A 27,318-nucleotide genomic window follows, 5' to 3' on the forward strand; every position below is an offset into this window, starting at 1 on the left:
TAAGACAAAAGATGAGAGAAAATGAAAGCACTGCAAATGAAAGCTAGTGCAGTCGGTGCGTAGTGACTACTTTGTCAAACTACTGCTCCCAAGGTACATCATTAGTACCTCATTTATTCCACATTTATTCGTGAGCAAAAAATTGCAAATGGCAGAGTTGAAATGAAATGTAGGGATGTGCTGACTTTCAGGGGGGGAATCTAGGGATCTAGGCTTACAGGTTCATTCTGAGATGATTTCATGTTATCGGGTCACTCTGGTGACGTTTCCCATCAGTTCTTCCAAGCAAGTTGCAGAAAAAAACCCTCTGTAAAGGGCCATCAAAGAAGCTTAGTGTATCTTGCTCATTATGACCATTCATCCTCGCTCAGACCTGGCAGTGCAGACTGCTTCTTACAGTGGAATGCCTCCAAAGTGAGACGACAGTGTACGTGAACTGCAGAGATAATTGTTTCCTCATGGTGTCTGTCCAGGGCATTGAAGCGCAGCGTGGATTACATAAACTACCCAGAGAGCTGCACTTTGATGGGATTTTGTGAATGGAAAGTCCACAAGCTGTGAAGTAGACACTTTATTCTTACGCTTGACGTCATTTTGAGTAAAAAGAGGGCAGAGGAAAGGAGGGGAGATGGAAAGTCAAAGTACAGATGTGATTGGATGAAGAGCTATTAACTGAGAGGACAGACTCAAAGAAAAGTAGATTACCTGAAAGAAGAGGATGATGTTCCAAATGAGTCCCAAGATGATGGAGGAGTTTCCATCAGCAACATCAGCTGCATCAATGCTGACCAGCTTTACCTGAGAACACATGTGCCTGTGTTAACAGTTCAGCCATGACATGTCTTCATTCTACCTGCTGTGGTACTCACGTTTCTCTCCTCCAGGAAAGACAGGACCTTGGCGATATTGTTGAGTCTGAAAATACGATGGGAGGACTTCTTGAATCCATGAAGCTGGAAAATCATTCAGAATTAGAAAAGTATTGTCAGGTAGCATAAAAACAGCCAACAATGACTTTTGCTACCAGTACTGCTAAAGGAGCTGATAATGTGATTAATATGCACAATACTGACCAGCTTGCAGCCGGACAGCTCCTCCAGCAGGGCCATGAGGATGTGTCCATCCTGTATGTCCCGGAAAAGGTCATGGACCTCAATGGGTGGGTCACACTGAAAATGGAGAGAAGGGAAGAGAGAGAAAAAGTCAATCAGCAGGAGCTATTTTGATTTTCATTTAGTCTGTTTTAATCTTAGCAAAAATGTCAAGCATTTGCTGCTTCTAGCTCCTTAAATGGGAGGATTTGATGCTTTTCTTTGTCAACTGAAAATCTTTTTGTTCAGCACATTAATCGGTAATCAACCCTGAAAATGAAAACAGAAATGGATAGCATGACAAGGGTGTGTTTTCACCGATTTTGACCACATTCACACTTTCTGCATCTTGGGCAGGGCGGACAAAATGCAACCCAACCCCATGCAAACTGTAAATGCAACTGACAAGCATCCAAGGTGGACATAAAATCTGATTGCATTCTACCTTGATGTTTATAAAGTGCATATGAATCCATCTCTGCATGACACATACATGGCCATCATCCCTGTCTCATTAAAGCCACAGGAAAAACAAATCCACTTCCACAGTCATCCAGCACGTGTTTGTGGTGTGCATTTAATCACAGATGAGCGCAACCACTAAATAACCTGTGTGCATGAGAGAGCAGTGATCTGTATGGACGAGGGAGCTTTAATGAGTGCCTGTGAAGATGATGAAACGTTTGTCTTGCTCATAGTTTCTAAATACAAATCATCCATGAGTTTAAGTTAGTTTATTCAGATAAACTGCTACTGTAACTAAACCAGCTGGTGCTAGCTCTGGTCCGTCACAATAGTTCTTCAAATTCAGTTTTTTCTGTCCTGGGCTGCTTACTCCTCCTGCCAACTTGTTGCTAGGATTGCACATAATTTAATTTAATAAAGGGTTATTTAAGATGGAAACACTCACTAGCTTAGCCAGCTCTTCAGCTCGGTTGCTAAAACAATACAGTTTATTTTAAAGATATATACCATTGACTCCTTTCTCATAACTATCAATATGCCTCATTTGTGGCTCAGTGTATACTTTGACGGAGGAGGACAGAGATACACAGCTAACAAAGCTATGAGAGCTGTTTTGGACTCTAAGATGCTGAATTCTCTAAAAAGGCTAAAACCGCCAAGACAGCTCGCTATTGTTCAATTGGGTGAATTTTGCATGTGGCAGGTCTCTTAATCTGTTTCAAAGAGAACATAAAGAGCCCAATCAGCATTCAAAATCAGCACTGTGCCAGCAGTCCTCTCAAACACACCCTTCAGCTTTAATTCAACACATGCAATGGCACTCAACAGCTCTCCAATTAGCACTGGTCTATTTCAAACAACCACCTCTGAAAAATCAACACACTCACTGCTGTATGCTGTCAGTAACAATAAACAATAATCTAATGTTTGACCTTCATTGATTTTTGTAAATATCTGCGTATTCTGAATCTGATGCAGCAACACGTTTCAAACAAGTTGAGACAGGAGCAGCTAAAGACTGGGGAAATTGTGGAACGCTCCAAAAACACCTGTTTGGATCATTCCACAGGTAAACAGGTTGATTGGTAACAGGTGATAGTATCATGATTGGGTATGAAAGGAGCATCCTGGAAAGGCTCAGTCATTCACAAGCTAGGATGGAGCGAGGTGCACCACTTTGTGAACACATGATTGGGTAAAGGAGATTACTACATGGGCTTAGGAACCCGTCCTGAAGCTCTTCAGTAACCATGGTTCCTGTGTGAATAAATGCATTCTGCTTTCATGTCCTGATGTTTTTGGTATCGGGGTTGTCTGCAGATTTATCGTAAATAATCAGTCAGTAACCTACAGCGTGCGCTGCCTGAGCCAACATTTAGCCCTGTCATCACAACAAGTCATTACTAACTGAAAGGCATTTGTGAACTCGTCTGAACATGATGAATGTGTGAAGGGGGGGGCGGGTAAATGACGGGAACTTTCCAAGACGACAGAAGACAAATGACAAGAAGACAAATGTAGGATTGTCAATTAGTGGGTCAGAGATTTGATGCAGGGCCAAACAGTGAGTAAGAGAAGAGAGGCTCATTGTGTGAGAGAAAACAAAAGATTTGATCAGACGCTCAGACTCTCAGCTCGCCCTGACTCACCCCTGGCTGGAGACTGAAACCAGAAAGGCTGAGGAGTGACTCAGTGTAAACAGTTCATCTGGAGCTCTGTGTTTAGATGCACAGGTATACTGTAACTGTGGCAGGGAGTGAAATCATTACTTTCTCACTGTGCAGTCACTTAATATGAACAACCTATCAGTATGGAGGGCTGATGCTATATACACTCTTCAAGCAGACCTTCAATCAATCGATTAATCAATCAGCTGTCTATTCTGATCATCGATTAACTGCTACAGTAACCAAATATTCTCTGCTTCCACCTTCTCTGCTGTGAGGATTTGCTCCCTCTGGACTGCTTAGTTGGACAAAATAAGACATCTGAAGACATTATATTGGCAGACAAAACTGAGACACCTGGTACCATTAAAGCATTGGAATTAGCCGTTAGCAGTTTCACGTTTTGTAATGTAGCCATGGATCTTCAGACAACTACCACTGGGTGACTTTGACACTGAAGAATGATTCTCAGACAAGTTCTGAAATGTCATTTTTCTATGATATCTAAGTGGATTAATGGACATGTATTAGCAATGGGCATTGGATCGTGACATGTGTGTCATAATGAGTCTAAAAATGAAGCACAGGGGAGGCAGCATCATGCTGTTGTGGTGTTTTGCTGCAAGAGGGACGGGTGCACTTCACAAATGGTTAACCCCAAGCATACTTCCTAAGTTGTCTAAAGTCAAGTATTGGAGTGGCCATCACAAAAATCACTCTCTCCATTATTATTCAGACATTTCACATCCTTAAAATAAAGCAGTGATTCTAACTGACCTAAAATAGGGACTGTCTACTGTGATTACATGTCAGGAATTGTGAAAAACTGCGTTTAAATGTATTTGGCTAAGGTGTATGTTAACTTCAGCTGTATGTGGTTAGACTGACATTTTACTGTGTGAGTATCAGTTTGTGCTCTTATGGACAAACTATGTAATGAGACGTTTCTAAATTACATCAAACATATTTTTGTCATTTCTGTACAAAAATTTCTTAATCAGCTCACATATATGCAGATGATACAGTTAACTCATATTGGGCGATATGTAGGATAGGCTCAATTTCTTTTGCTTATTTATTTCCCCTTTCTGATGACTACAGTAGATGTGAAAAGAAATAAATGCATAAATAAATAAATGTGAAAAATACATCTTTCATTCATCTATTAATTTGAAAATAGTATTATGTGATGTCAATTTGTTTATTTCTCATTTATTAATCACATGTATATATTCATGTGTCCCCGTTGGGCCACCATACTTGCCTCGTTTCTAGTCCCATTCATTGACTGGATTCTCATTGGTTACCTCAGGGCATTTCTCCTGTGTTTATCCCAAAGCCCCCAAGCAACAGAGGAGGGGGGCCCTCATCCACCCAGCCATTGTTCACAAACAGCAGCTATCTGGGTGGTGGGGCGAGCACAACGACCACCTTGCGTTAGCCAGACTGGTAACACCGCCGCTGTTCCCTCAGATTAACACTTTACAGCCTAATGAAACTTTAATGCTGCACAGAGGCAGTTCCACACAACCACATGTATAATTCAGAGAGCGAGATGCAGAGACTGCAGCTGCTGTTCATGAACGGCACGTGTCTCAGCTGCAGTGCAAAACACATACAGTGAGCATGGTAGAGTAATCTCAGCCTCATGAGCTGTGGTGACAATGGAGCTGCCCTGTGTTTTGGGGTGGAGTGGCAATAAAAGAAAGAAATTGTCCTGTTCCACCCAGGTAGTAAACGAGCAGCTCTGTAATGAGTGAGTGCAGAGACCATAATTACTGTTGCCACTGTTTTTTGTATTTTCTGCAGCCGCTGTTTCATGAAGGTACGAACAAACCTTCTCTAAGTGCAGGTTCATCCATCGCGTGAAGGTCCTCTTCTGAACCACTTCTCTTTCAACTGCAAGACAGAAAGAGAAGAAAAAAAGATTTCAGCCATCAGGAAACTGAAGCCAGGGCCGCAGTGCTCATCAGAGAGTCTGAAGACGCAAGTAAGCATGAATCACCTCCCGCCAAAGGCATATCACCATGGCAAAGAAACAGCAGCCAGTGCACACGCACACACACACACGCCTAGAAACTCTCTTACATCCTGACGGTAAAATACATTCTCAGACATCACTGATGATTTTTAGGGCAATTAAACAGGCAACACATTTCAACGCTGCATTTGGATGTTTTTAACAAGACACACTCGAGTTGTAGGAATCTCCACGTTTTGAACAAAACCGTTTGTGCTGAACATTTAAGGGGCCTGCACACTCACACAGGTGTCTCCTTGCATTCTGTCTGATTACACATCTGCTCCCCTCTGCTGTATTTTGGCTTTGAGCTATGATGGAAATTATGTGACATCGTCAAACTGCATGTACCATTGAGAAGGATTAAGCTGTTAGTTGTCCTTGCCAAACAAAAGCAAAGCCAACACAGTGTGAGGCAGAAGTCCAACAAAGTAAAAACTCACCAGTGTGCTTCTACCTAATTTACTGATCTAAACAATGCATTACTTAGAAGACACTGCCATGACAAGTGTAACTGTCTTCATATTAGGGCTGGTGTAGAAAGTCATAGTGTAATAGCTGATGATAATGTACAAAGTATGAATAATGTAGTAAAAAATGTAATAAATGTAATAATTTGCTGACAACATACTAAAAAGATGATTCACTAAAACTTAGGGACAGCAAATACTGACAAACTAAATTCCTGTATATTTAATTTAGGCCTACATATAAAATTCCTGTGTATTTTATATGTAGGCCTACATTTATATCCAAACATTCATTGGCTTGTCTGCCAATACTTTGTTTCTGTTTTTGGCTTTGGCCTTTTAATGAGGTGGATTCTGGAAAGGTTTCCTTTATTTCAGTGTATAAAACACTTCACATGCAGGAACAATCTGCAATCACTGTATGTGGTTTGCATTTGAATGGCAACCCTATATGTGGAAATGCATGGGGCACCATTGGAATGTGGATCATGCAGACCACGATGTCAGGGCAGGGAAGCGAGTGGTGGTGCACTGTGTCCCAAATACACAGTACAGCACACTTTATGTGATACATATCACATACACTGTACCGAATTTTCTACAATATACAGCATGTTATCACATTTTTTGACAGTTACAGCTTGTAACATCTTGCATAAAATGTAATTAATTGTTGTAATGCACAAAAAGCTATTACATTATTTGATCACAATATTTATTACATTGCAGGCAGATTATTATATCATCAGTTTTTATGAGTTTTTTCTATTACATATAATGTGCAATTCTAACATCATCCACAATTGTTACATTGTGAATTTCTGCAGCCGGGAAATAACTGCTGTCGTCCTATTTATCGACTCTAAACAAATTATGATTAAAAACAAACAAAATTGATGTTTATGGTTGGTGAAGAGTTTTGCTGAATGTAATGTGTTGCAGGGGACCATACTTAATTACAGTAAACATCAGTTTTGATGCTTTATTTTATCTGTAATTTTGCATAGCTTTTCAGTTTTGTTACAGAGTACATTTATAATGGAAAATATTCAGAAATACAAAAAAGCATGATTTTTTTTAGCAATAAAGAAAATAACATAAATAACATAAAATAGTAGACTAGCATGTTTTTCTGAGTGTTCCCTGAACGCAACTCGCACATAGCAGCAGATATCACATCGCTGCACATCATGGCGCCTATCAAGAAAAAAGAAGACGCAGAGTATTGCATTTGAGAAATGGACAGACGACTATTTCATTGTGAAGGCAAGCCAGTGTGTTGAAGTTAGTTTGTGGGGAGGTCATGGTGGTAGCAGTGATGAAAAAGACCAATCTTGATCAAACTTGAAACATGCTAAACTGGATGAGCTGAAATTGAACATTGCTTCAGAGTTTGAGTGCCAAACAAGAAGCTTTCGCAAGACCACAGTCTGGCAGAGACAGTGGTATGGATGCAGGTTTTGTGGGGAGTGAGCTAATAGCTATATAACTAAAACCTCATTCAGAAGGAGAATTTGTGAAGTGCCTTGTTGCTGCTGTAAAAACTCACCAGTGTGCTTCCTAATTTACTGATCTAAACAATGCATTACTTAGAAGATACAGAACAAAAGCTGCTATGACATCTGATTCTGCTGCTGAGTGTGATAACTCCATCAGGCATTTGGTAAAAGGTTTCAGGACGTGAAGAGTAGACGAATGCACCTGGACATATTTGATACGCTGTTTAATGTGAAACCAGCTGATGTGCCAGACAACTCACAATATGAAGTCATTGAGCTGCAAAGCAACAACCTGCTACTGTGAGCAGCTCTTTTCAAAACTGACTGACGGAAGAATGACTGACACAAACCTGGAAAACCAGCTGCAAACGGCATCATCACCATCATCATCATCATCATCATCATCACTACCAGCTGACATCAGACACATCACCAAAGAGAAGCAGTCCACACAGGGATTCCCAACCCCTGCCATATGTCACCGTCTCTCATAAAAAAGTAAAAAGGCAAAAGACTGAAACAAACAAACCAAAAAAAGTATTTATCCAGCTACAATATTGTCAATCTCAACATCACATAATACATAGTTGAGATCAAAGCAGGATTAGCAACCTGTCAAAGTGGTTAGCTGCCCCTGGGCCCCTGAACCCCCGCAGCCCCAAAAAGTCACAGGTTCACTGTTTGCCAAATGTTTTGTTTATTTTGGCCATTTGATTAACTGCAATTTCAGTCAAAGTGAGCCAGCAGCTCGAGTGTCTTCAGCTTTTGGAACATGTGGACAAGAGATAATTTGGAGAGTCATTTGATCAAACCATCAGGAATTTCCCCCAATGTGAAATGCTGTCCAAACACACACCTCTGACCAATGGCTTTATGACCTAGAAGCTCCACAGGTTGCTGTTTACCTGAAATGACCAGCTGGTAAAATCAGATAAACTGAAAGATACATATCACAAATGGACAATAATAGCCATAATAATAACAACAATAAACAACCACCACAGTTATGGTTCTGTTACTGTCTCAACAAATTTGAACAAGTGAACAATTTCACCTAATCAATTATTAATACAGGCATTTCAGCAATGAGGGAATGACAGAACATCGCTAAGAAACATGAGGTAAATTCTTTTTATTTATAACATATAAAAAGATATACTCATGACACAGAGGAAGGCTAAAGCAATGGCCTTGTAGACTAAAAAAAACTTTTTACACACAGTTAAAGTTTGTGAGAAGACGAAATTTGCTGAAGTTGTCTTGAAGTGGCGAGTCAGTCCGCCTCACTTGTCTCTGAGGCTCTGGATCACTGTCAGATGAACGATCCCAGGACACATTGCTCAGTCCCGATACCGATCCGAGTCCTGATCAGACTCGCCATCACTCGCTTTAGTGAGAAACTTGCCGATATCACATCGGAATCTTGTTGGAATCCATGAATCTCGTTCTCCTGTTGCAAGTTTAGCATGTTACGTAAGTGAACATACACTAGATTACATAAAGTAATTTACGTAACGTGCGTAACTGAAGTTTACTTGCATACGTAAGTTAATACAAGTTAATGTTGACTTTTGGTTTCCAACGGGACACGAACAGCTGCCTCCTGGGTGAAAGTCCTGCGTTTGATCCATTCATCCATCCCAACCACCTCCCTGATGATCTGTTTGAACCCAAAATGTGCAGCAAATCATTGTGATGTGTGTTCCAGTGGAGCAGCCAATCAATGATTTTGAGATGTCGAGCAACTAAGCTGCTGAGTGTGAGTGGAGAAAGGCTGGAGAGACTGGTATTAGCATTGTCCGCACTGTGTGGCTTTATTTGTGTATGTGAGAAAGAGGATATGTTTGGGTGTACTGACCCTTTAAGAGCCCCCCCTCCCCCCACCAGCTTTATGAAAGTCCTCATAAAAACCCTTTAAACATGATTTGAAAACTCAATGTAAAACAGTTCTCTAGGATGTCCCTTTTAAGACGGACTTTAATCACTAGCCAACAGTTTCAGTCATGCTAACCTTGCAGGCATGCAATGGTTTTGTGAGTCATGATAATTACAGGTCTAAATAGCATCATGATTTTTTATCTGTTGGGAGAAGGAGGGGCACTGCAGCATGTTTACTGTTTGCCTCAGTCCAGAGTGACTCTGCTGCACCAGAGGACAGAAAGCAGACATATCGGGTGGCTGGCAACGATAGAGGATGAGAGGAACTCTGGAGGGGTTACCATGGTAGCATAGTCAGTCGTTATTCATCTTTATGTCCAGTATGGCTCACTGGAGGCACTGGGGTAAACACTGCATTATACACACCAAGGGTAATGAGAGCTTTGGCTGCTGGACTGATATTGATTGTTTCTCCCTCCAGTGGAGTCATGACTGCCTCACTGAGGTCTGATGGGGAAGACAGTCCTGCATCACAGCAGAAAACACTGATACAAGAGAAGATATTGATCTTCATCATGGGAGTTGGTCAAGACTGTAGTCCATATTGGCCTCTTGGTGTCGAGCAGCGGCATGTGTGAAGGGCTGAGCCACTGATCTGTTAATGTGATCAATTAACGCAATAGTAGGCTGTCCCTTCGGTGCTTCGTCACAGGGCAACGCCTCAAACGCAGAGAATTTCCCCCAGTGTTCTCACAGAATGCGGGATTTTGGTTGGTATTCAAGAGGCGTAGCGGAGGCTTCAATGCATGAATCTTGTTCAGGGCAGACACAGGGAGGTGGCAGAGGAGGGAGGGAGGGAGGTGAGAGGAGAGGAGAAAGAGAATGACAAGAAGAGGAGATGACAGGGGTAAGGAGCGAGAGACAGAGCCCGAGGGAAGATGAGCAAGATGAGAGGTGAAATGAAAACACGCTGATGGAACAACCGGCGCAACAAACACACCCTATGAGGGTTGGGTTCTGATACCCGAGTCCAGTTCCCAGAGCACCTACATTTGCTAAGCTCCAACGCTGATGACTCTTTTTAAACCTTTCCACGCTATTTTCAATAGCAAGCGAGTAATGAAGGAAACATTTTGTCAATGCTGGCTGTCACTAACGGCCATTAAAATGACAAGTTTAATGGCCACAGACTGTCTGTGAAAGAACTGAGATAGACGGTAGAGATGGGGAAGATTCCCATAAGTAAGACTGGTGAGCATTAACGTCATCAGACACCTTAAGACGGTTGTATACAGAGATGAACATGTGATACTGTGCCTTGACAAATTAACAATTTATCTATTAAATTAAGGTTTGTTTGGTTTTCAGGCACTAAAAACATACCATATTGGGTCTATTACATTTAGTGCAATGAAATACTGGAGTCAAATTCCTTTTATGTGTTCATACTTGCTAATTCTGATTCTGATAGGATGCCTGACTGCGAAGAATGACTCCCCTCTTGGCCACTTAAATGAAATAAATCACTAGAATTTACAATAAGGCACATTCATAAGCATACACTGTGACGTCTCCGAGTGAGTCCGGACACCGTGATCTCACCTTTCATAAAAGTGTCACGCACTCTGAAGCCACGGTTTGCTTAAGACGCCGTGCCCTCCGCATTCCTTGGCTAACAGAAACCAGAGCTCCACTTTGGATAATACACCTGGAAAAATGACATCAGCTGACAGCACTGCTTTTATTGCACATAACGGGCTTTTTTTAAAAGTTATGGCGAGTTTTATTTTACGCGTCTGACTCTGTGTGTTTCCCCGCGGTCGCTTATTACGTCTCACTCACAAATGAGGTGTTCTTAATGTAATATGGAAAATGACAGCTTTGCAAAAACACAAAGTGCTCACTGTGGATGTGAGATCATCAGTTTTTGAGCTTGACACACAGCAGAAAAGGCAGCCTGTGAAAGGGGGTGTTGGCATTTCTTTTTGATCAAATATTCTGAGGGTGCAGCAGCACGTGAGGAAGAGTGCTAATGAGCCCTTTGATACCATCGTTACCGTTTGGCGCTTTGTACAAATGTGCGAGTAAGCATGTATGTGGCACGACTGGATGCTAACTCTGATCTATTATGAATGCTGTGTTAAATTCAACAACAATCATCACTTTTCTACTAACTAAGAACATCCTTACATGAAAGCAAACAGCACCAGTGTACATAGATGAAGACTGCTGACTGTATTTTAGACTTAAAGCATCTAATTAATCAATAATTAATTGCTTTAGACTCTCCAGCTGTGTGGAACTCCACTGGAGGGATAAACTGTGATGGGAAGTATCCCAGCCAATCATCACTCAAGTACTCTACCTTTGTCAAATTTTGATGTACTTTACTCGAGTGTTTTTGTACTACATGTTACTTTGCACTTCCCTACATTCATGTGACAGTCGTTACCAGGGTTTTCCCTGCCTATCTAACTCAAAGGTGGACTGCTTTGTATTATTGGCGGCCACCTTTGTTGAAAATACCAGCAGAGTTGAGGAATCTATCATATGTTATCGGTGTTATAGCACTTCTGGAATCTTTTTGTTGTTGTTTTTGTTTTTCTTCCGTTTTTTGGTGTGTTTTCACATTGTAATTTTTGGTCTAACTGATACAGCGCGATTTTAATTGGTATTTTTATTGTTGTTGAGCACCCGGGGAAGACTAGCAACCACTTTGTGTAAGCCATTATGATCCATCAAAGAAAAAAGATTCATCATGCGATCCTGTGGAGGGATAACTCATGGAGGCAAACCGAGCTCCACCTCAACAGCAGAGTTCTGCTGACACAGTGACTCTGATTCTGAGCATTTTTGTTGATAAAAATGAGCTGATCATCAGCACACACTGACAAGAAGAGACTAACCCACCATGAATTTTTGATTCTGAGTGAATGTCTCCCTGTTGTTGAGCGTTGAACTTGATAACGTACCTCCCACCTCGTTTAGTGAGTCACACAAATGATAATCAGTGTGATCAGAGTATTTCAATACTGTTGTGAGAGTCTGAGTTTGACAGTGAGAACTTAGAGTTCGAGGCGGATGTCGAGTTTAGCGGGGACATGTTAGCCAGTTGTGAGAGCTGTGTCAAGCAGTGATTTAGTGATTAGCTTCTGAAACCAGCAGGCTCTTCAGTCTGGTTTGGCTTTCAGCCAAGCAGTGACTCTGGAAACACAACAACACACAGCGCAACACACAAGCCTGTTTCATTCATTCAGCATTCACTTTTCATAGCTGGGAACAAGCTAAGACTTGGCACAGTGAAGAGGGGTGGGGCCTGGGAACAGAGCCCCTTCTTCTCATATTAGTGGGGATAACAGTTTTGTTTTACTGGAAACAGGACCTTTATATAGCCAAAGCAGTTCCAGAGACCAGGTTTAACTGGTAGATAGTTAATAGTTTATTTTACCAATGCTGCACATTACAATGAGACAAAGCCTAAAACATGGTTAAATTCTCACATCCGCTGGTCAGAGCAGATACAGTAGATGGAAGAGAAAGCAAACCATATGGTTTGGTCCGAATTGCATTCCTACGCTGGGCAAATAGGACACACCATTTTTATTGGATTTTGTTTTCAATAGCTTCCACGCCACGAAACCCTCCTGTTACATCCTGGTGTTTGTTCACTGGTCACACTGGAAAGGCCTTTGCCTTCATCATTCTTGTCTTGACTTTTTCTGCAAGGCTCTGAGCCCTTTTGGCCTCTCTGTCCCGTTTCTTTGTCTGCCCTCAAGTTGTAATTTTGAAATGACAATTTCCCATGCCACTCACATTCTTAGTCTGAAAACTCCTGGGAAAACACTGAAATTATTCTGTTGTTTCTGCACATTTGCTGCAAATATTTATAATCCACAGTCTGAATGTAAGATATTATACTTTACCACCTTTTCATGCATGTCTCAGGTAGGTTTGTCTAAGATAAGCCCTCTCAGACTTTGAGCGCTCTGATTAATTTGCTTGCCATGCAAACAGAGGAGGCTCGGCTGAGTATAGCGCGCCCACATGGCTGCAGCAGCCTCTCGACTGGTGCATGAGTGATGCGTTTAGCATGACAGCTCTTTTATTACATTTCTGGGTGCCACAGAGGTGGAGGCGAGGGAACAGAGGGAGCAAGCAAATATAGTTAAATAGCTATCAGCTCCCGGGAGGCTATAAACGAACACACATCTGTGGAAAAACAGTGAGTGAGTCTATTGTGGGGTTTTGTGGTTCTTTGCTTTCTGAATCCCACCCAAAGAACACAAGTTAATCGTGTTGTATTCCCTCAGAGGGAGGAGTCATGCATGCATTTTACCCACTGTGGCTCTTTCTTTGCAATCAGGTAGTCTCACACTCTCAGATCTCTTTTTTTAAGAGAGATTTGAGAACAAGAAACATTCATAATCATGCAGCCACATAAACAGCACTTGAAAACACAAATCAGACCGCGCAACCACAACGTCAACGTCAGATAACAAAGCTTTAAAATCTCCAAAGGGAATGAATGAATGCAGCTTGAGGGCAGTTTGTAGTCCATTCCACTTAAAAGGTGCAGAATACCTGAAACTAGTTGTGCCAAGATCACAAGCATGTAGTGTTCCCCTATATTCACTCTGCATCCATTAATATCACTTTAGACCCAGAGGACAGACAGGTGAAGTGAAGATAATGTTGTCAGTACTGGTTACAAACAGTCCCGGTAGTGAACAGCACGCCAACATGCTGACAGACTCAGTGCTTTTGTGTTTTGCAGTTAAACGAGTACAAAGCTGAACGGGAAATTAACTCTCTGGATTGAATCTGAGGTTACATGTCTTGGTGTTATCCTGGATTCAGATCTAAGCTTCAGGTCCCACATTAACAAGGTGACGACAGCTTCATTTTTCTACCGTAGAAACAGACCTACAGTACAAGCATTTATAAACCAAAAAGATGCTGAAAAACTTATTCATGACCTGGTTGGTTTTAATCCCTGGATAGTCAGAGACACTCGTAGTCGTGGTGAATAACATGTACTTGGTCTTTTCTACATGTAAAACACATATATGATTCAGACTTCTACTTGGAAAGCATCAAAGACAAAGTGAGTATGACATTGAGTTGAGTTCTGCATAAAAATGAACATTGAAGAACTGATTAGGAAAAATAAAGTTATTTATGTATAATAATATCTGATGATTAAGTCAGCAGTTTAGAACACCATCTAGTCACTAAATAATGACAGGGGATGTGTCAGGGTTGCCTGAGTGAGCTCAGCAGGTGACTCTGATCAGCCAATCACATCATACATTTGCTTTGTGGTAACTGATCAGAGCAGGACTTCTATTGGCAACATCAGGAAAAAAGAAAAACTTGGAGCAGCCTACATTTGTTGAATCCAAGACATCTGCCACCAAGTCAGGCTGAAATCCGTGATAACAGGTTTTTTACTTCTGCTTTCAGTCCAGTGACAGAACTCAGAGCTGGATGACTCTCAGCTATACACTGTGGGGCAGAAGTGGGTGTCCTGCTGCTTCCCCTGTCATTTCATTTCAGTCTTCCCAGGTGCCAATTAGAGCAAAAAGACGACTTCTTGTGATAAAACAGTAAAAAGAAACGCCTGCAGATGTTCTGGAGCCGCCGACGCAAATCCCAGATTCACTTTGAAGACAGACAGGAGATGACTAGAGGAGCGAGAGACGCTCCTGACTGCTTTATATTTGTGCCACTGCACATCATAATCAGATGGGGAGTGTGATTGTAAGTTTGTCTCTGAATGCAGCCAAAGGTGCTGTTACAGTTCTGAAAAACGCAGGAGAGCTCTTGTATTGAAATATTCATCCAGCAGCTCTGACGGGGACATCCCGGCTGTGGTGCTGCATGATGCAGAGGTATTACATAACTGCAGAGTTCACAGAAAGGCTCGCTCTCCTCTCGCCTCTGGGGCTAAATCATCATCTTACCTGCTGTCATTAGTATTTCAGGTCTGTGTAAGGATGTAGGAAGACAGCTGCGTGTTTGTAGCTGTGACTTTATATTATCACACCATTATCTAAATGTTGACATATAGCTTTTACTGAAATCAATCACTCATCACATTCAGTAAAATATTAAAGTCCATTCAACAAAACCGTGTTTTTTGAATAATTTACGTCAGATTCAGTATCTTCATATGACATTTTTATCACAACTATATAACAAGACTATTTCAAAAAATAACAGAACTCTTATTAATTACAGTGTAGTTGCTATATGGGTGTGAATTGGTAAATAGGGGGATTTCCTTGCTCTACTTTTGATACCCCCCCCCCAGTCCTTAGTTTTTTTAGCCACAGTGGGGATCACGCTGTCATCACGCTTTGTATGACACAATAAATCTAGTTCAGTAGTTCATGCTGCCATTGTCAAGTTAATCATTGCTATAAGCAACAATAATTTGTAGACTCATGGAACAGATACTAAAACAATCAAGACGGTCACCAAATCATCAAAACTTTTCTCAGACAGGAAGTTTTGATATGCCAGCCAGCTAGCTGTCTGCAGGTATCAGGCCGATGTCTTGTCAAGACACAGTCAGAGCAGATGAATTAATGCACATTCCTCACTTTTCTGATCAGTGCTGAACCTATTTACTAATCTGGATGTACATTGTGGTTAATAACATGTACTTGGTACTTTGGTGGAAAGGTTAGCACTGGAGCTCTCAGTTTAGCAGTTAATGTACTGTGTAGGTTACAGTTTGTCAGTGTCAGTCTGCCCACTGCTGGAAAAGCTAAGAGGGCCTAAACTGAAACACATAGCACTTGTTCCATTTTCATTCCATTTGCGTGAGCCAAAAAATGCCAGTGGGCCAACACACACAAAACCAGAGTCCTGGCACTGCTCCACTTGAATGGAATTCAGCCATTGTTAAAGCTATCAGTTCTACCTGTTTGACCTGTTTGATCATCCATGGGGCAACATGGAAACATGGATCAAATTTGTGGCATTCTTATTCATAATTGTCAAGATACCTTCCTCCACACAAAAGTGTAGGACAGGCGGACAGACAGACCAGCTGACACTGCAAGAACAGATGGTTACATGGGACAACGTCTGTCAAAGCATCAGTGGTAGGTAGAGCACTGATAATCTTTACCTAAGTAAAAGATGTATGATTTGTCCTCTCCAGTATCACAGACGCCCCATACAGTATGATTATTCCTGAAGAATATGTGAACATAATCCTTGCAATGTAAAGGATTACTGTGGTAATAACATGGGAGCAGCCCATTGTTGAATGAAGTAGGGTAAGCCAATACAAAAATAGTCCAATGTAAAGCCAGACAGGACTGTTATATCCACCCATATTTGCTCTCTCGCTGTACTTGAATATATATAAATATATTGTTTGTGTGTGTGTGTGAATATAAAACAACTGTAGCCTCTTCAATGAAGGCAAAATCAGTTTCACCAGCAACTTCCTATTTAATGAATTCATCATCAAAAGAAATGTGCTAATTTCCATCAAAAGAAAGCCACGTCCTGTGCGACAAGAGGATTCTGTTAATATTTCCAAATGCATGCAGAGATCATCTGACTTAGATGTTTACACAGAGCATAGCTTACATTTGTTCTGCATAGGCTAAATACGCTTTTAACAGGCCATCGAGTGGTGCTGTGCAGTTACTGGTTTTGAGTTGAATTAGTAGAACAACACAACCTTAAATTCAAAAAGTAGGGTAGAAAAAGTTTTTTAAAAAAGTAGCTTTAACCCTATAATGCCTGACCCAAGAAATAATGGACAGAATTTTTTTTTTTTTTTTTTAATTTGAAGACTTTACTTGGCCCTTTAACAATTTTTTTTTTATTTAAAAAACTATTTGCAAATATGTTTTTTGTTTGTATCATTTTGAGCAAAGTTTTTACCATATGGTAATGCAAAACGTTTCAGAAATGCATGTATCGAATATGATACACACGGCATTATAGGGTTAAGAAGGAATATGGAAAGCTACTGTTGCTAAAAGAACTACCTTTTTGCTCATTTGCAATGCGTGTAAGGAGTTACTACCCACCCCCACAAAGCATGATTACATAACCTGGCTCCAGAAGAGCAGCGACAAGAGAAAAAGGCTGTGGCTCTGGATGGTGAATCAATCATTTACAGGAGAGTCATCAACTCCATTTCCTGCCTTTCTCATTCACCAATGTTGATTCACAGCTACAGGAATATCAAGTGAATCAATAAATACCCACACATAGTTCACATTTGTCACTTACTCATAACTTTAATAGCATGATCAATAAAGTGGCTCACTGAAAAACTATGTTTCTTAACGAAGCTGAACAGAGAAATAGTTCACCGCAGGTCACTTTTGAGTGTGGTCATTGAAGTTTGCACATGACTAACATCATGTGAAAAGGTATCTGTGAAGACTAATAAAACTATAAAGAAATATGGAAGGAATGAAACATGAAAGATAAGACAAGGGCCAATCACTATCTGTGCAGCTGTTACTCATCAAGCTTATCTGTAGGAAAGGGCTAATAAATTATGGGACGAGAGGAGAAAACAAAACAAAAAGTAAGTCTGACGCGCAGAACGAGGAGGTTTGACACATCTCAAGTAGTAGTATGTACAAACAGTCTCAATGTTGCTCCACCACTTAAAGCATGAGGTGGATAGTGAGCTGCATGCTTTCCAAACTGTCCCAGCGCAGATCAAACTTACATTCACGCTCCTGGATTGTGCTACAGCTGGCTCATCATTCAAGCTCCATCAAGTGGTTTCAGACAATCTAACGAGAAATTGGAAAATCTGAGGGTTTGTTTCCTGTCTGATCATGTGATCATCCTTGGCAATGTTACCACTTTTCCAGGCCTCAGCTTTTAACACGGTGAGTGTAAGGTTTTTTACTAATGGCAACAAAGGCCAAAACAACAAAAGCAAAGGCCAAGTTGTATAAAACCATAACTTTCCTCCAAGGCCATGTTCAGACTGACATTAGCATTAGCATTCATTCATTGCAAAGAAGGCGTCACATTGAACGCAATGCAGTGCAACACAAAGCCCCGCTACATAACGTAAAGCAACACAACAGGATGTAAAGCAACACAAGGCAATGAAAAGCACGTTAATACAATGTAAAAGCCACACAACGTAATGCCAAGATTCATAACGTTGAGTACAGCTTCAAGCTCCAATGTGAAGGATTTAGTGGCATCTTTTCATTTTCACATGATTCTACACAATGAAAACATATATTCAATTTCTGCAAATACTAGATCTGCCTAAATATGACACACTGAACCTTTAATCCAGGAAACGGGGCACCCGGAAATACCCATCCAAACCAGGTCCAGTTTCCCAAGACATATAATGACGGAAAATACGAAGGCCCACAATTTACTTTATTAAAACACATGCCACAGCTGTGCGCATTTCCTATTGGAAATAATAAACACATTCAACTGTATGATGAAAGGCAAAACAAATACATACAAGCCCACTTTCCTGGTAGAGAACAAGATGATCTGGACCAGTTCATATCAGTTATGTCTCGGAGAAAGATTGTTCTACAGCCAAGATAAAACTCTACACAGCGATCCAGATCAGAAACATGCTATTCCCTGTACTCTAATCAGTATGTTTGTGTAATCACTGGTCAGTGGCCAGAAGTAAGTGCTGGTCCTGGTGTCATTGCCCCGGGACCACACACTGTCTGCTGGGTGTTTTAACAGCAGCACTGTAAGCCCTGGTCACCAGTCCTTGAACAGGATGGTAAATACCTAGGTTTAAGCTCGACAGACTAAGTGCTTCTTTGCACACAGAAACAGAATCTCTTTATTGTTTGAGAAGGTCAACTGACACAAGAGCTTCACTAAATGATCAAAGAGTTTTGCACAAATAAGCTAAGGGTAAAACTGAAGATACAAGCTTCTGCTCCAGCAGAGAAATATGTCAGAGTAGCTTTGATGAGAGAATAAGGTAAAGCTTTATTGCATGCCATCAGTGTGGGTGGACTGAAACCGCATCAGAATATGTCGTGCTTTAGTTTTGCTTTAGAACACGCTTAAAGCAACGTTCTGCAAGAGCTGGCATTTTTTTTCAATTTGGCGCCCCTATATTTTCTTAATGGAATCTACTTAAATATAGTCAGTTGCACATGCACATTTTTTGCACATTATGATTACCTGGCGTTGGATCAGCCTCAATATTAATGAATGCATACAGAATGACTCATAAATCTATATCAGGATTTAGATATAAAGGACACCTTCCACATGAACTTTTTCAATGCACACAAAAATAACTCATAATGTAAAACAAATACAATACATACAAGAAATCTGCAAATGTTTTATATTTATATACAACTATATAATGCACATAAAATACTACATAAAAAACGAACTACTCGACAACTTTGCTCATGCAGCCAACATCAAGCAAGTGCTGCAACACAAAACATTACATAGCAAGCCAGCTAATACATTACTCACTGGTCCAACAGCAAGAAGGCCAGCTCGTGTTTCTCTACAGCCTTTTATTTTGTAAAGCTCACCAACGAATAAAAGCCTTTTCTTCACTCACTCTCTTTATCTCTTCTAAGCTTCCTCTATCAACATCGTCTTTGGTCTCTCCGTCTCTGTTATGATGTCAATAGAAGCTGCTGAGCCCGGATCTGTTGACAACCCGCCTGGCTCTGGTGCCGTTTCTAGCCAGCATTCCCCGCTGGGTGCCCCGACCCAAGGCCTGAAAACCTCCTCTTCCCCATGTTCCAAAGTTCCTGTGCTAGCAGAGTAAACATCAACACTTCCCTGGCGCTCCGTGCTCCGTGCCCCCACTGGTCTGGGAAGAGTCAGCTAGCTGCACAGCTAACTGAGCTAACTAGCTAATGCCAGCTACCGCTAGCAGCTGTTTAGCAATGACTAAATCTATGTGGCCATCAGGGAACTCCTCACCCAGAGCTGAGGCAGAGCAGCCACGTCAGAGGGAGAGCCAGAAAACATTTTCTCCATAGGTGGTGTGTGATGTAGTGGCCTGATGGTACCCAATAACCCAAGTTACATAATAGTAGGAATGAAAGAGGCACCATTATCCCTTACACGTCAGTGTACCATCAACACGGTTCTGGTGCTTTTATTTTTTAAGGTAAAATAGCTGCAGAAATTTGCGTTAAGAACATCTTCACTGTAGCACCTGAGACATATTAACATATTAGGTAATACTGCATGAGGAAGACCGGAGGCCATCAGTCATATGCCATTTCCATTCATCACTTGTATGTTGACAGTCAGAGTGTATTTACACAGAGCATATACATGTACAAAGGCTGCTGGATATGTGGATATCTTATTCCAAGGTGTGGCACATGGGGAGTTCGAATGTAATCAGAAACAACAATAGAGTATGATCCCAAAAAGAAATGATTCATGGGTTAACGCTAATATCAGTACGGCATGAAACGCGGCACCAAGCAGTTTCCACAATGGTTTTTACCAAGCAGCAACAGCCAAGGCTGAAAACTGAAGCCTATAACAAAGTGCCTCAGGCTGCAGTTTTATAGTGGCCTCAAATACCTCTCTCTCTGAAAATACTAAGTCACTACTTTTCCACGAAACACTGAACACTAAACAGCTATTTTCACGTGTTGCGGAGATGATTTTAAGAAATCCAAGTCCAAATTAAAGTACAATTGAAATTGAAATTCAAACTTGGGTCAAACTTGTGCATATTGTCTACTTATTTGATTGAAATAATAAATCAAAAATGTTATTTATGAATTTTTCTGTAATGCCGCCCCGACATTAATTCTCATTAGGGTGCAGGAATTTTGTGACCGACCTTCGATGTCATCGACTGGTCGGCCAAACCTGCATATGTAGAAGTTCTGAGACTTCAGTTACAGGACTAACAGCACTGAGTGTACAGAAGCTGCAATGGCCCAGCATGTGTTGAAATACATTCACAAAAAAAGATGGTGAATAGGAAAAACTGCTAATATTAGCAAGCTAGGCTAACTAGCTTCCACTTTCTGAGTGGAATACAACTTAACAGGGCAATATGTCCTCCCAAATGTTGAATGTTATGAAGGGACAAAAACCATCACCAATGGCTGATTTTTTCATGCAACGCTGTCTAACAATGTGCGCCATGATACCCCTGCATTTAAATGTCCGCTGTTCAGGGTTTGGCGGCATCTAGGGTTCCGTGGAAGAGGAAGACTATTTTTAAAAATGTCAAAATATGAATCCTTATAGCTCATGTTTCTGTCCACAAAAAGGTGTGTCAAATTCAACCATTATATTTTCTTTAAATATTGTAATTTTAAAGAGATGTAATATGTAGGAGCATATATGTTTGACCAGAGTCAGTTGGGGTGAAGGCCACCTGCTTCAGCTGCAACCCCAGCTCCACCCTCCTCTGTAAAATATGGATCTGCTGGCTTCAGGATGGCAAAGTCAGCTAACAAAAAACCTCACATCAGATACCCATGGATTGACTGTACCCCCATGTGTTTCTACGGTCTATGAGTCAGGGTAAATAACCTAGGTGTTATGTATCCTCAGAAGGATGACATAACCCTGATGAACATGATGGTGTGTGTTTAAAGTGAAGTCTTCTGAGCTCCTTCTACTGAACTGCAGACACACTTAACAGACAACACAAACTGATAATGGCTTTTTGATCCCTCGGATTAAATCAGACAGACCCCCTTTGAGAAAGTCTCAATTGTTCAACTGACTGAACTGAGCGCCGAACAATACACACAGGCTGATGTCATCCGCCATCAAACGTCTCCCACATTCCGGCAGATTACACAAACCAGCAGCATCTCAGAGGAACACGATTCAACCGATAAGCTCACGCAGCACCTGAGGATCAGGAGCGACTGCAGTTTCGTGACCAAAAACCAAAGCCAGGAGTTCCAAGAGGCGGATGGATTAGGTTAAAAAATAAATGAGCTATCAACAGGTGCGTAAAGGTAAACTGAGCGTTATCGTTGTTACTGTGCACTTTTAAACTCTGGATAAGAGAAAAACAGAAGCAATCATGGCCTAAACCCTTTTGTGACTGCGAGGGGAAACGAAGTGAAACATCAGCAGAGAGAGGAACAGCGGCTCAGGTTGAATGGGTGGAAAATTGAAAAGCAATCCCTGGTGGGTGTATGTTTTTCTGCAGCGCTTATACCCGCTCAGTGAATGCCGCAGGTCAACCTGAGAGCAGCGTCTCTTAGAAACACTGCGTGGTGAGGCACAGCATTCTCTGTCATCATTGCCGTTAACCCTTTGAAGGCAGCTCTGCTTCAGGCTCCAGTTAGTGCAATCTCTCTGGCAGGGGAACCACCTGCATCTCATAAAACGCCAGCCTTCCAGCCCAATCATAGACCGGAGACAAAGAGTGAGCTGAGCCAGGCTTACATAACCCACCGGTGGAGGTTTATCTCACAATATAACGACTGACCTCTTAAAAAGAGACGAGGTATTTTTAGAAGGGGGAATGGGCATGGCTTTGTAAAAGGAGCGCTGGTCGGACTTGTTTCGGAGCACTTCCCAGGAATGGTTTTACATGTGAGGGCTTGGTAAAGACAGTGGGAGTCAGTTAAAGCTGCACTAGGCAACAGGAATTTATGACAAGAGAAAAAACACATTCTGATGTTCAACTCTTTGTCCACATCAAATCCTACTGGCTGGTGCGTGTGCTCGAGATGTTCAGATATACCAAGAAAAACAAGTTTGAGTTTGATTTCATTTCTGATTATTGCTGCTACTAGAGAATGTTTCCATTGTAGATAAATCTGGCAATTGTTTTCTCAGTTAATGAACAAATCATTTAGGCTTTGAAATAGTAAAAAAAAATGACTTCAATCATTTCTCTGCTGATTATGATTGTCGAATCGATTAATCGACTAATCATTGCTGCTCTATTTCTGATAAAGCCTGTTGTTGAGATATTGATGCATTACAGCTGCTCTTCCTAAATCACAGAAAATATTGCATTTCAGAACTTTTCTCATTACACAGTTTACACCGTAATTAGAAATGAGTTAATCCTAAAGATCGGTAACTGGACGGATCAATATATTGTAATAAATCAGTGTCGGTTAATATAAAGCTGATCAAAACACATTTCTTTCTTAACTGTAATCCAGGCCAGACTGGACACCTGCTCAGCTGACTGGCTCAGAGTGTCAGGCTGGGGTTAAAAGCGCAAAATGAAACATGTAAATCAATGTGAAAATGACTGGGGACAGCTGCAGTCAGTCAGAACTGTAGACCACCAGTCCCAGTCAGTACCCGGATCAGTGCTGCACATGTGCAGAGGTTTGGTCCTAACGCCTACCCGATGGCTCACTCTAACCCCAACCATTCTCCAGCCAATATCAGTGCAGGGCCGCATTTTCACACATGCACAGTACCGGGCAGGAGGTGCAGATTGAGCACTGACACCCTCACCTGCATCGATTGATCTGTGCCTGTCACCATATGCCGCTGGTTTCTCTCAACGTTCAGTCAGTGAGCGGAGCACACGGGTCGAGGATAAAAGACGATGAAGCTATTTATCTATTTTCTGTCAGGTGACGTCACTCCGTGAGTTACGTGCTGATCAGCTGAAGTCCAGTCAGATCCGAGGAAAGGCCAGGTATGAATATGTATCCTACTCTACTGTGAATGACCTAATGATTCCCAGCATGAACTATCATCTCTGCCCTACTGGACAGCTGGGCTCTACAGTGAAGCATTTCACTGCATATGAGTGTGAAAATAAGAGTGAAAAACCATTTTTATCAAGATTTGTATTCATTTCTTGCACATCTGTGGTGTCGGTGATGACTGACTGTGTGCTTTGACACCCAGATTGGCAAAATATATTGATCTGCTCAGATTTTAACAAATCTGTTACTGAATCTCTTCTGTCACATTCACAGAGAGCTAATTAACGTTCAGGCAGCAGCCGCTGACCGTCACGTTTGCAGGTTATATTGAAAACAGGCAGTGGGTCATATCAGCTGTCACTGAGTAGCTGACAGAACTAATACTCATACTTTGATTCATGAGCTCAATTCAACAAGTGAAGCTCATCGGACTGATTATTTTGATGCAGAACCTTCAGTATTGGAGCTCTTATGGCATGCTATTATATAGTCTGCAGCTGCTCACCTATCGTACATATTTTAATCAACATTTAATTTAGCTTCTAGTGCATGTACATACGCATTATAGTCTAATTATAATCTGTACAATGGGAAACTTGATTTCAACATCCCTAACAGTGATTTATGCTTTCTCTGTGAAATGTTTAAAGGTAATATCTACGAGCAGCATGTAATCCCACTCCTTTAACAGCTTTATGGTGAAATCATCTCAGTCCAGTCTGTCTGGCCTTACCACAGCTAACTGTGTGTTTGCTGTCCTGGAAGTGACTCCCTCCTTGTCGGTTTGCTAACTGCCTGTTATCTTACATTAGCTGACAGCAGGACTGACAACCTGAATGCTGTGGTCAGTCCAGCTGTTGCGGCGTTTGATTTGGATGTTCTCCAGCTGTGCACAGCTCTCTGTAATGTTCAAAGATAAGTCAGGTCTGTGTGTGTATACAGCGGCCTGCTTTGCTGTCCTCTGCCTTCAATTATCCACCATGACATAAATCAAACAGACACCGTGTAACTCAATGAAAGCAGGTTTGCAGGTTTGCTTGCAGTTGTTTGCTGAAGTTATGTAAGCTGACAGATCTGCTCCCTGCTTTGCATTATTTCAGAGGCAGCATACCTTTAGAGCACAGACTTGGCTTCAGTCTCCCTTTTGTGTGTTTTGTCAACACAACGCTCTCGATTATCTCAAAAGACCCTGCTGGGGGATGTCAGTGCACATGAAAACCGTCGTTCAGCCATTCAGTAAGTGCAGGAAAGAGGCACTTCTCAGCTGAAGTGAAGACGGTGTTTGGAAGTGGAGGAATAAGGACGCCTTCGACAGAATCTCTGCAGCATAGTCCCCTCAGTGCCTCACTGTTTCATCGCCTCCTCCACAGAGACCAGGTGCTTATTCATCACCTGCTTGTGCATCATGTGGCCCGTCAGCCCACACTTCAACACGCCTACGCCGAGCACCGAGTTTATATCTCACTCTTCAGTTTGAGTTCATCACCCGCTGTGAGAGAGGGGATGTTGCGGGATCTCGATATAGCAGTTAAAGGTTTCCAACGCGTTACGCCTTCGGAAAGCACGTGCAAAGAGACAAAACAAGCAAATTAAGATCAATCTGACAACACATGGGCAGCATTTAGAAAACATGCTGCAAATACACGAACACGCTGCACCTTCAGACAGGACGACCAAATGCAGAAACGCGCTGCAAGTAGCTCAGATGACAACGGAAACGGTTTCCAGGGGACACGCAAAAGTGGACACCCCTGCTGTTGCCATGGTTTACACTAATCTCCTCAGAAATCATTCATATGACTCATAGACATGCTGTCACTTTCTGTACATGTACATCATGATAAAAAATCCATCCACAACAAATCTGAAAAAAAACTCGACAAGGCGTCAAGGCGACACACAGCGTGACGCGACACACGGCGGACTGACGGGTGCTTCGGTGTGATACCAGGCCGGACAGTGAGGAGAAAGTGTTATCAGCCGTTCATCGTACATTATCATGGAGCTAGACTAACTGGAACAGCTCTGTGAGGAGAATCAGCTTTTTCTACCAATATGCCGATTCCTACCATGATATTCACCATGTTCATGTATCTTAGCATGTTGCCATTCGCCAGATAGCACCGCTGAGGGTGATGGGGATGGATAAGTTTTGCAGATATTTAAAATTCAAAATGTGTTGACATTAAAGCCCAACCTGTGGCCGGGAGGGAGTGACTGAGCGACTGAGTCAGTAGCTTTTGTTGTGAATGGTGGGTGACTGAGGGTGTGTGCGACAGCTGATGGATGAGTGAATCACTCTCTCAGAAAGACTGGATACAGTGGACAGAATAAAAACAACAGAATAAATCTAGATCAAACCATGCAGGATTATACTGTAGCTTTCAGCCGTTAGGAGGAACAGGAGGTGGACATTTGTCATCAACAAAGCATAACAATTAAAAACTGTATTTGGCTTATTTGTAGGAGTTTCCCAACTACGCCCTGTTATTAAGTTAGTCCATGGAGCTCTTCTGTTGTTTTGACCTCAGCCTGTGAAGGCAATCCTCAGCTAATTGGCCAAAGAGGGAGCTGGGACAAAGGCTGGGAGAACTTCTGGCAGACCTCTGCCTCTTTGTGCTGTAACATCACCAGAGAGGAGGCTACTTTGTCTAAGCAAATGAACACTACATGCAAAGTCTGGAACTGGAAAGCAAACCTGCGGCGACTGCTGCAGCGCTCTGACATAAACTCCACTGTGGAAGTTGTTTGCACAGCTTTGTAGCAGCTGATCCTTTAATAGCACCTGTTAACACAAGAAATGACAACTCATTTTTTCTCAAACTGGCTGTAGTAGTCTGACGACATGGGGGTGGTAGCATCAGAGTCTGCTGCTCCCTCAGTATTTGAAGGGGAACAGGCCTGAACACAACAACAGTGTTTGTCATCCGAGTTGTTTTGTCATTTTTCATCTGTTAGGACTTTCGCTGAGCTTTAAGGATTTCCAGGTCACTTTCTGTCAGGTGGACTTGAGGAAAAACATGTGAGCTGCATGTTGATGCTGTGACTCTAGTTGACTAAACCGTCGTCCTTTAATCGGGTAATTCTACTTGTACACCCAATTTACCAGGAACTCCATAAATGGCCATGAAATCAACTATATTCATACATTTACTGCAGTTGGTGATCATGTAATGAGCTGCTGAACAAAGTGGGGTCCGAAGAGCATTTGTTAGTGAGCTGATTGGATGCTTATTCACTCACCAGCCACTGACATGTGCTGTACTGTACTGCCTCTACCTTCTCTCAGCAGCTGGTTTGATCACTAAAATGCTCTGTGAGTCACTCTTAGAGCAAAAGTTAGGACTGTTTAGTTAGGACTGACACATGTGAGGACTGACAGCCGCCTTCTGGGCCAGTTAGGAGCTTCTTTAATCATTACAATGTTGTGTGAATACAGGCCTGGAAGTGAATTTGCAGCATTTATACCAGCATCTGCCCACAGTGCTGTACTTGAAAGCAATGTGGGAGCGTGCAAAATGTTGTTAAACTTGCAGCCCGCTGTGGCGTCAGAGCGCAGTCTGGTGTCATGGTGTGTGTGCAACAT

The 27,318-nt window shown here is 41.9% G+C and overlaps 1 protein-coding gene across 3 annotated transcripts in view; it reads right to left on the bottom strand.

Moving 5' to 3' along the window:
- clmna (calmin a) overlaps window positions 1–27,318 on the bottom strand; it is a 49,488-nt gene that overhangs the window by 15,026 nt on the left and 7,144 nt on the right. For all 3 annotated transcript variants that reach the window (XM_041954549.1, XM_041954550.1, XM_041954548.1), the window contains exons 2-5: window positions 5,061–5,122; window positions 1,074–1,169; window positions 870–953; window positions 706–798 (exon numbers count right to left, since the gene is read on the bottom strand). In XM_041954549.1, the coding sequence (XP_041810483.1) occupies window positions 706–798; window positions 870–953; window positions 1,074–1,169; window positions 5,061–5,122 (335 nt within the window). The remainder of the gene's footprint in view (window positions 1–705; window positions 799–869; window positions 954–1,073; window positions 1,170–5,060; window positions 5,123–27,318) is intronic.

Source organism: Chelmon rostratus, chromosome 15 (assembly GCF_017976325.1).
Source record: "Chelmon rostratus isolate fCheRos1 chromosome 15, fCheRos1.pri, whole genome shotgun sequence".
Taxonomy (NCBI): domain Eukaryota; kingdom Metazoa; phylum Chordata; class Actinopteri; order Chaetodontiformes; family Chaetodontidae; genus Chelmon; species Chelmon rostratus.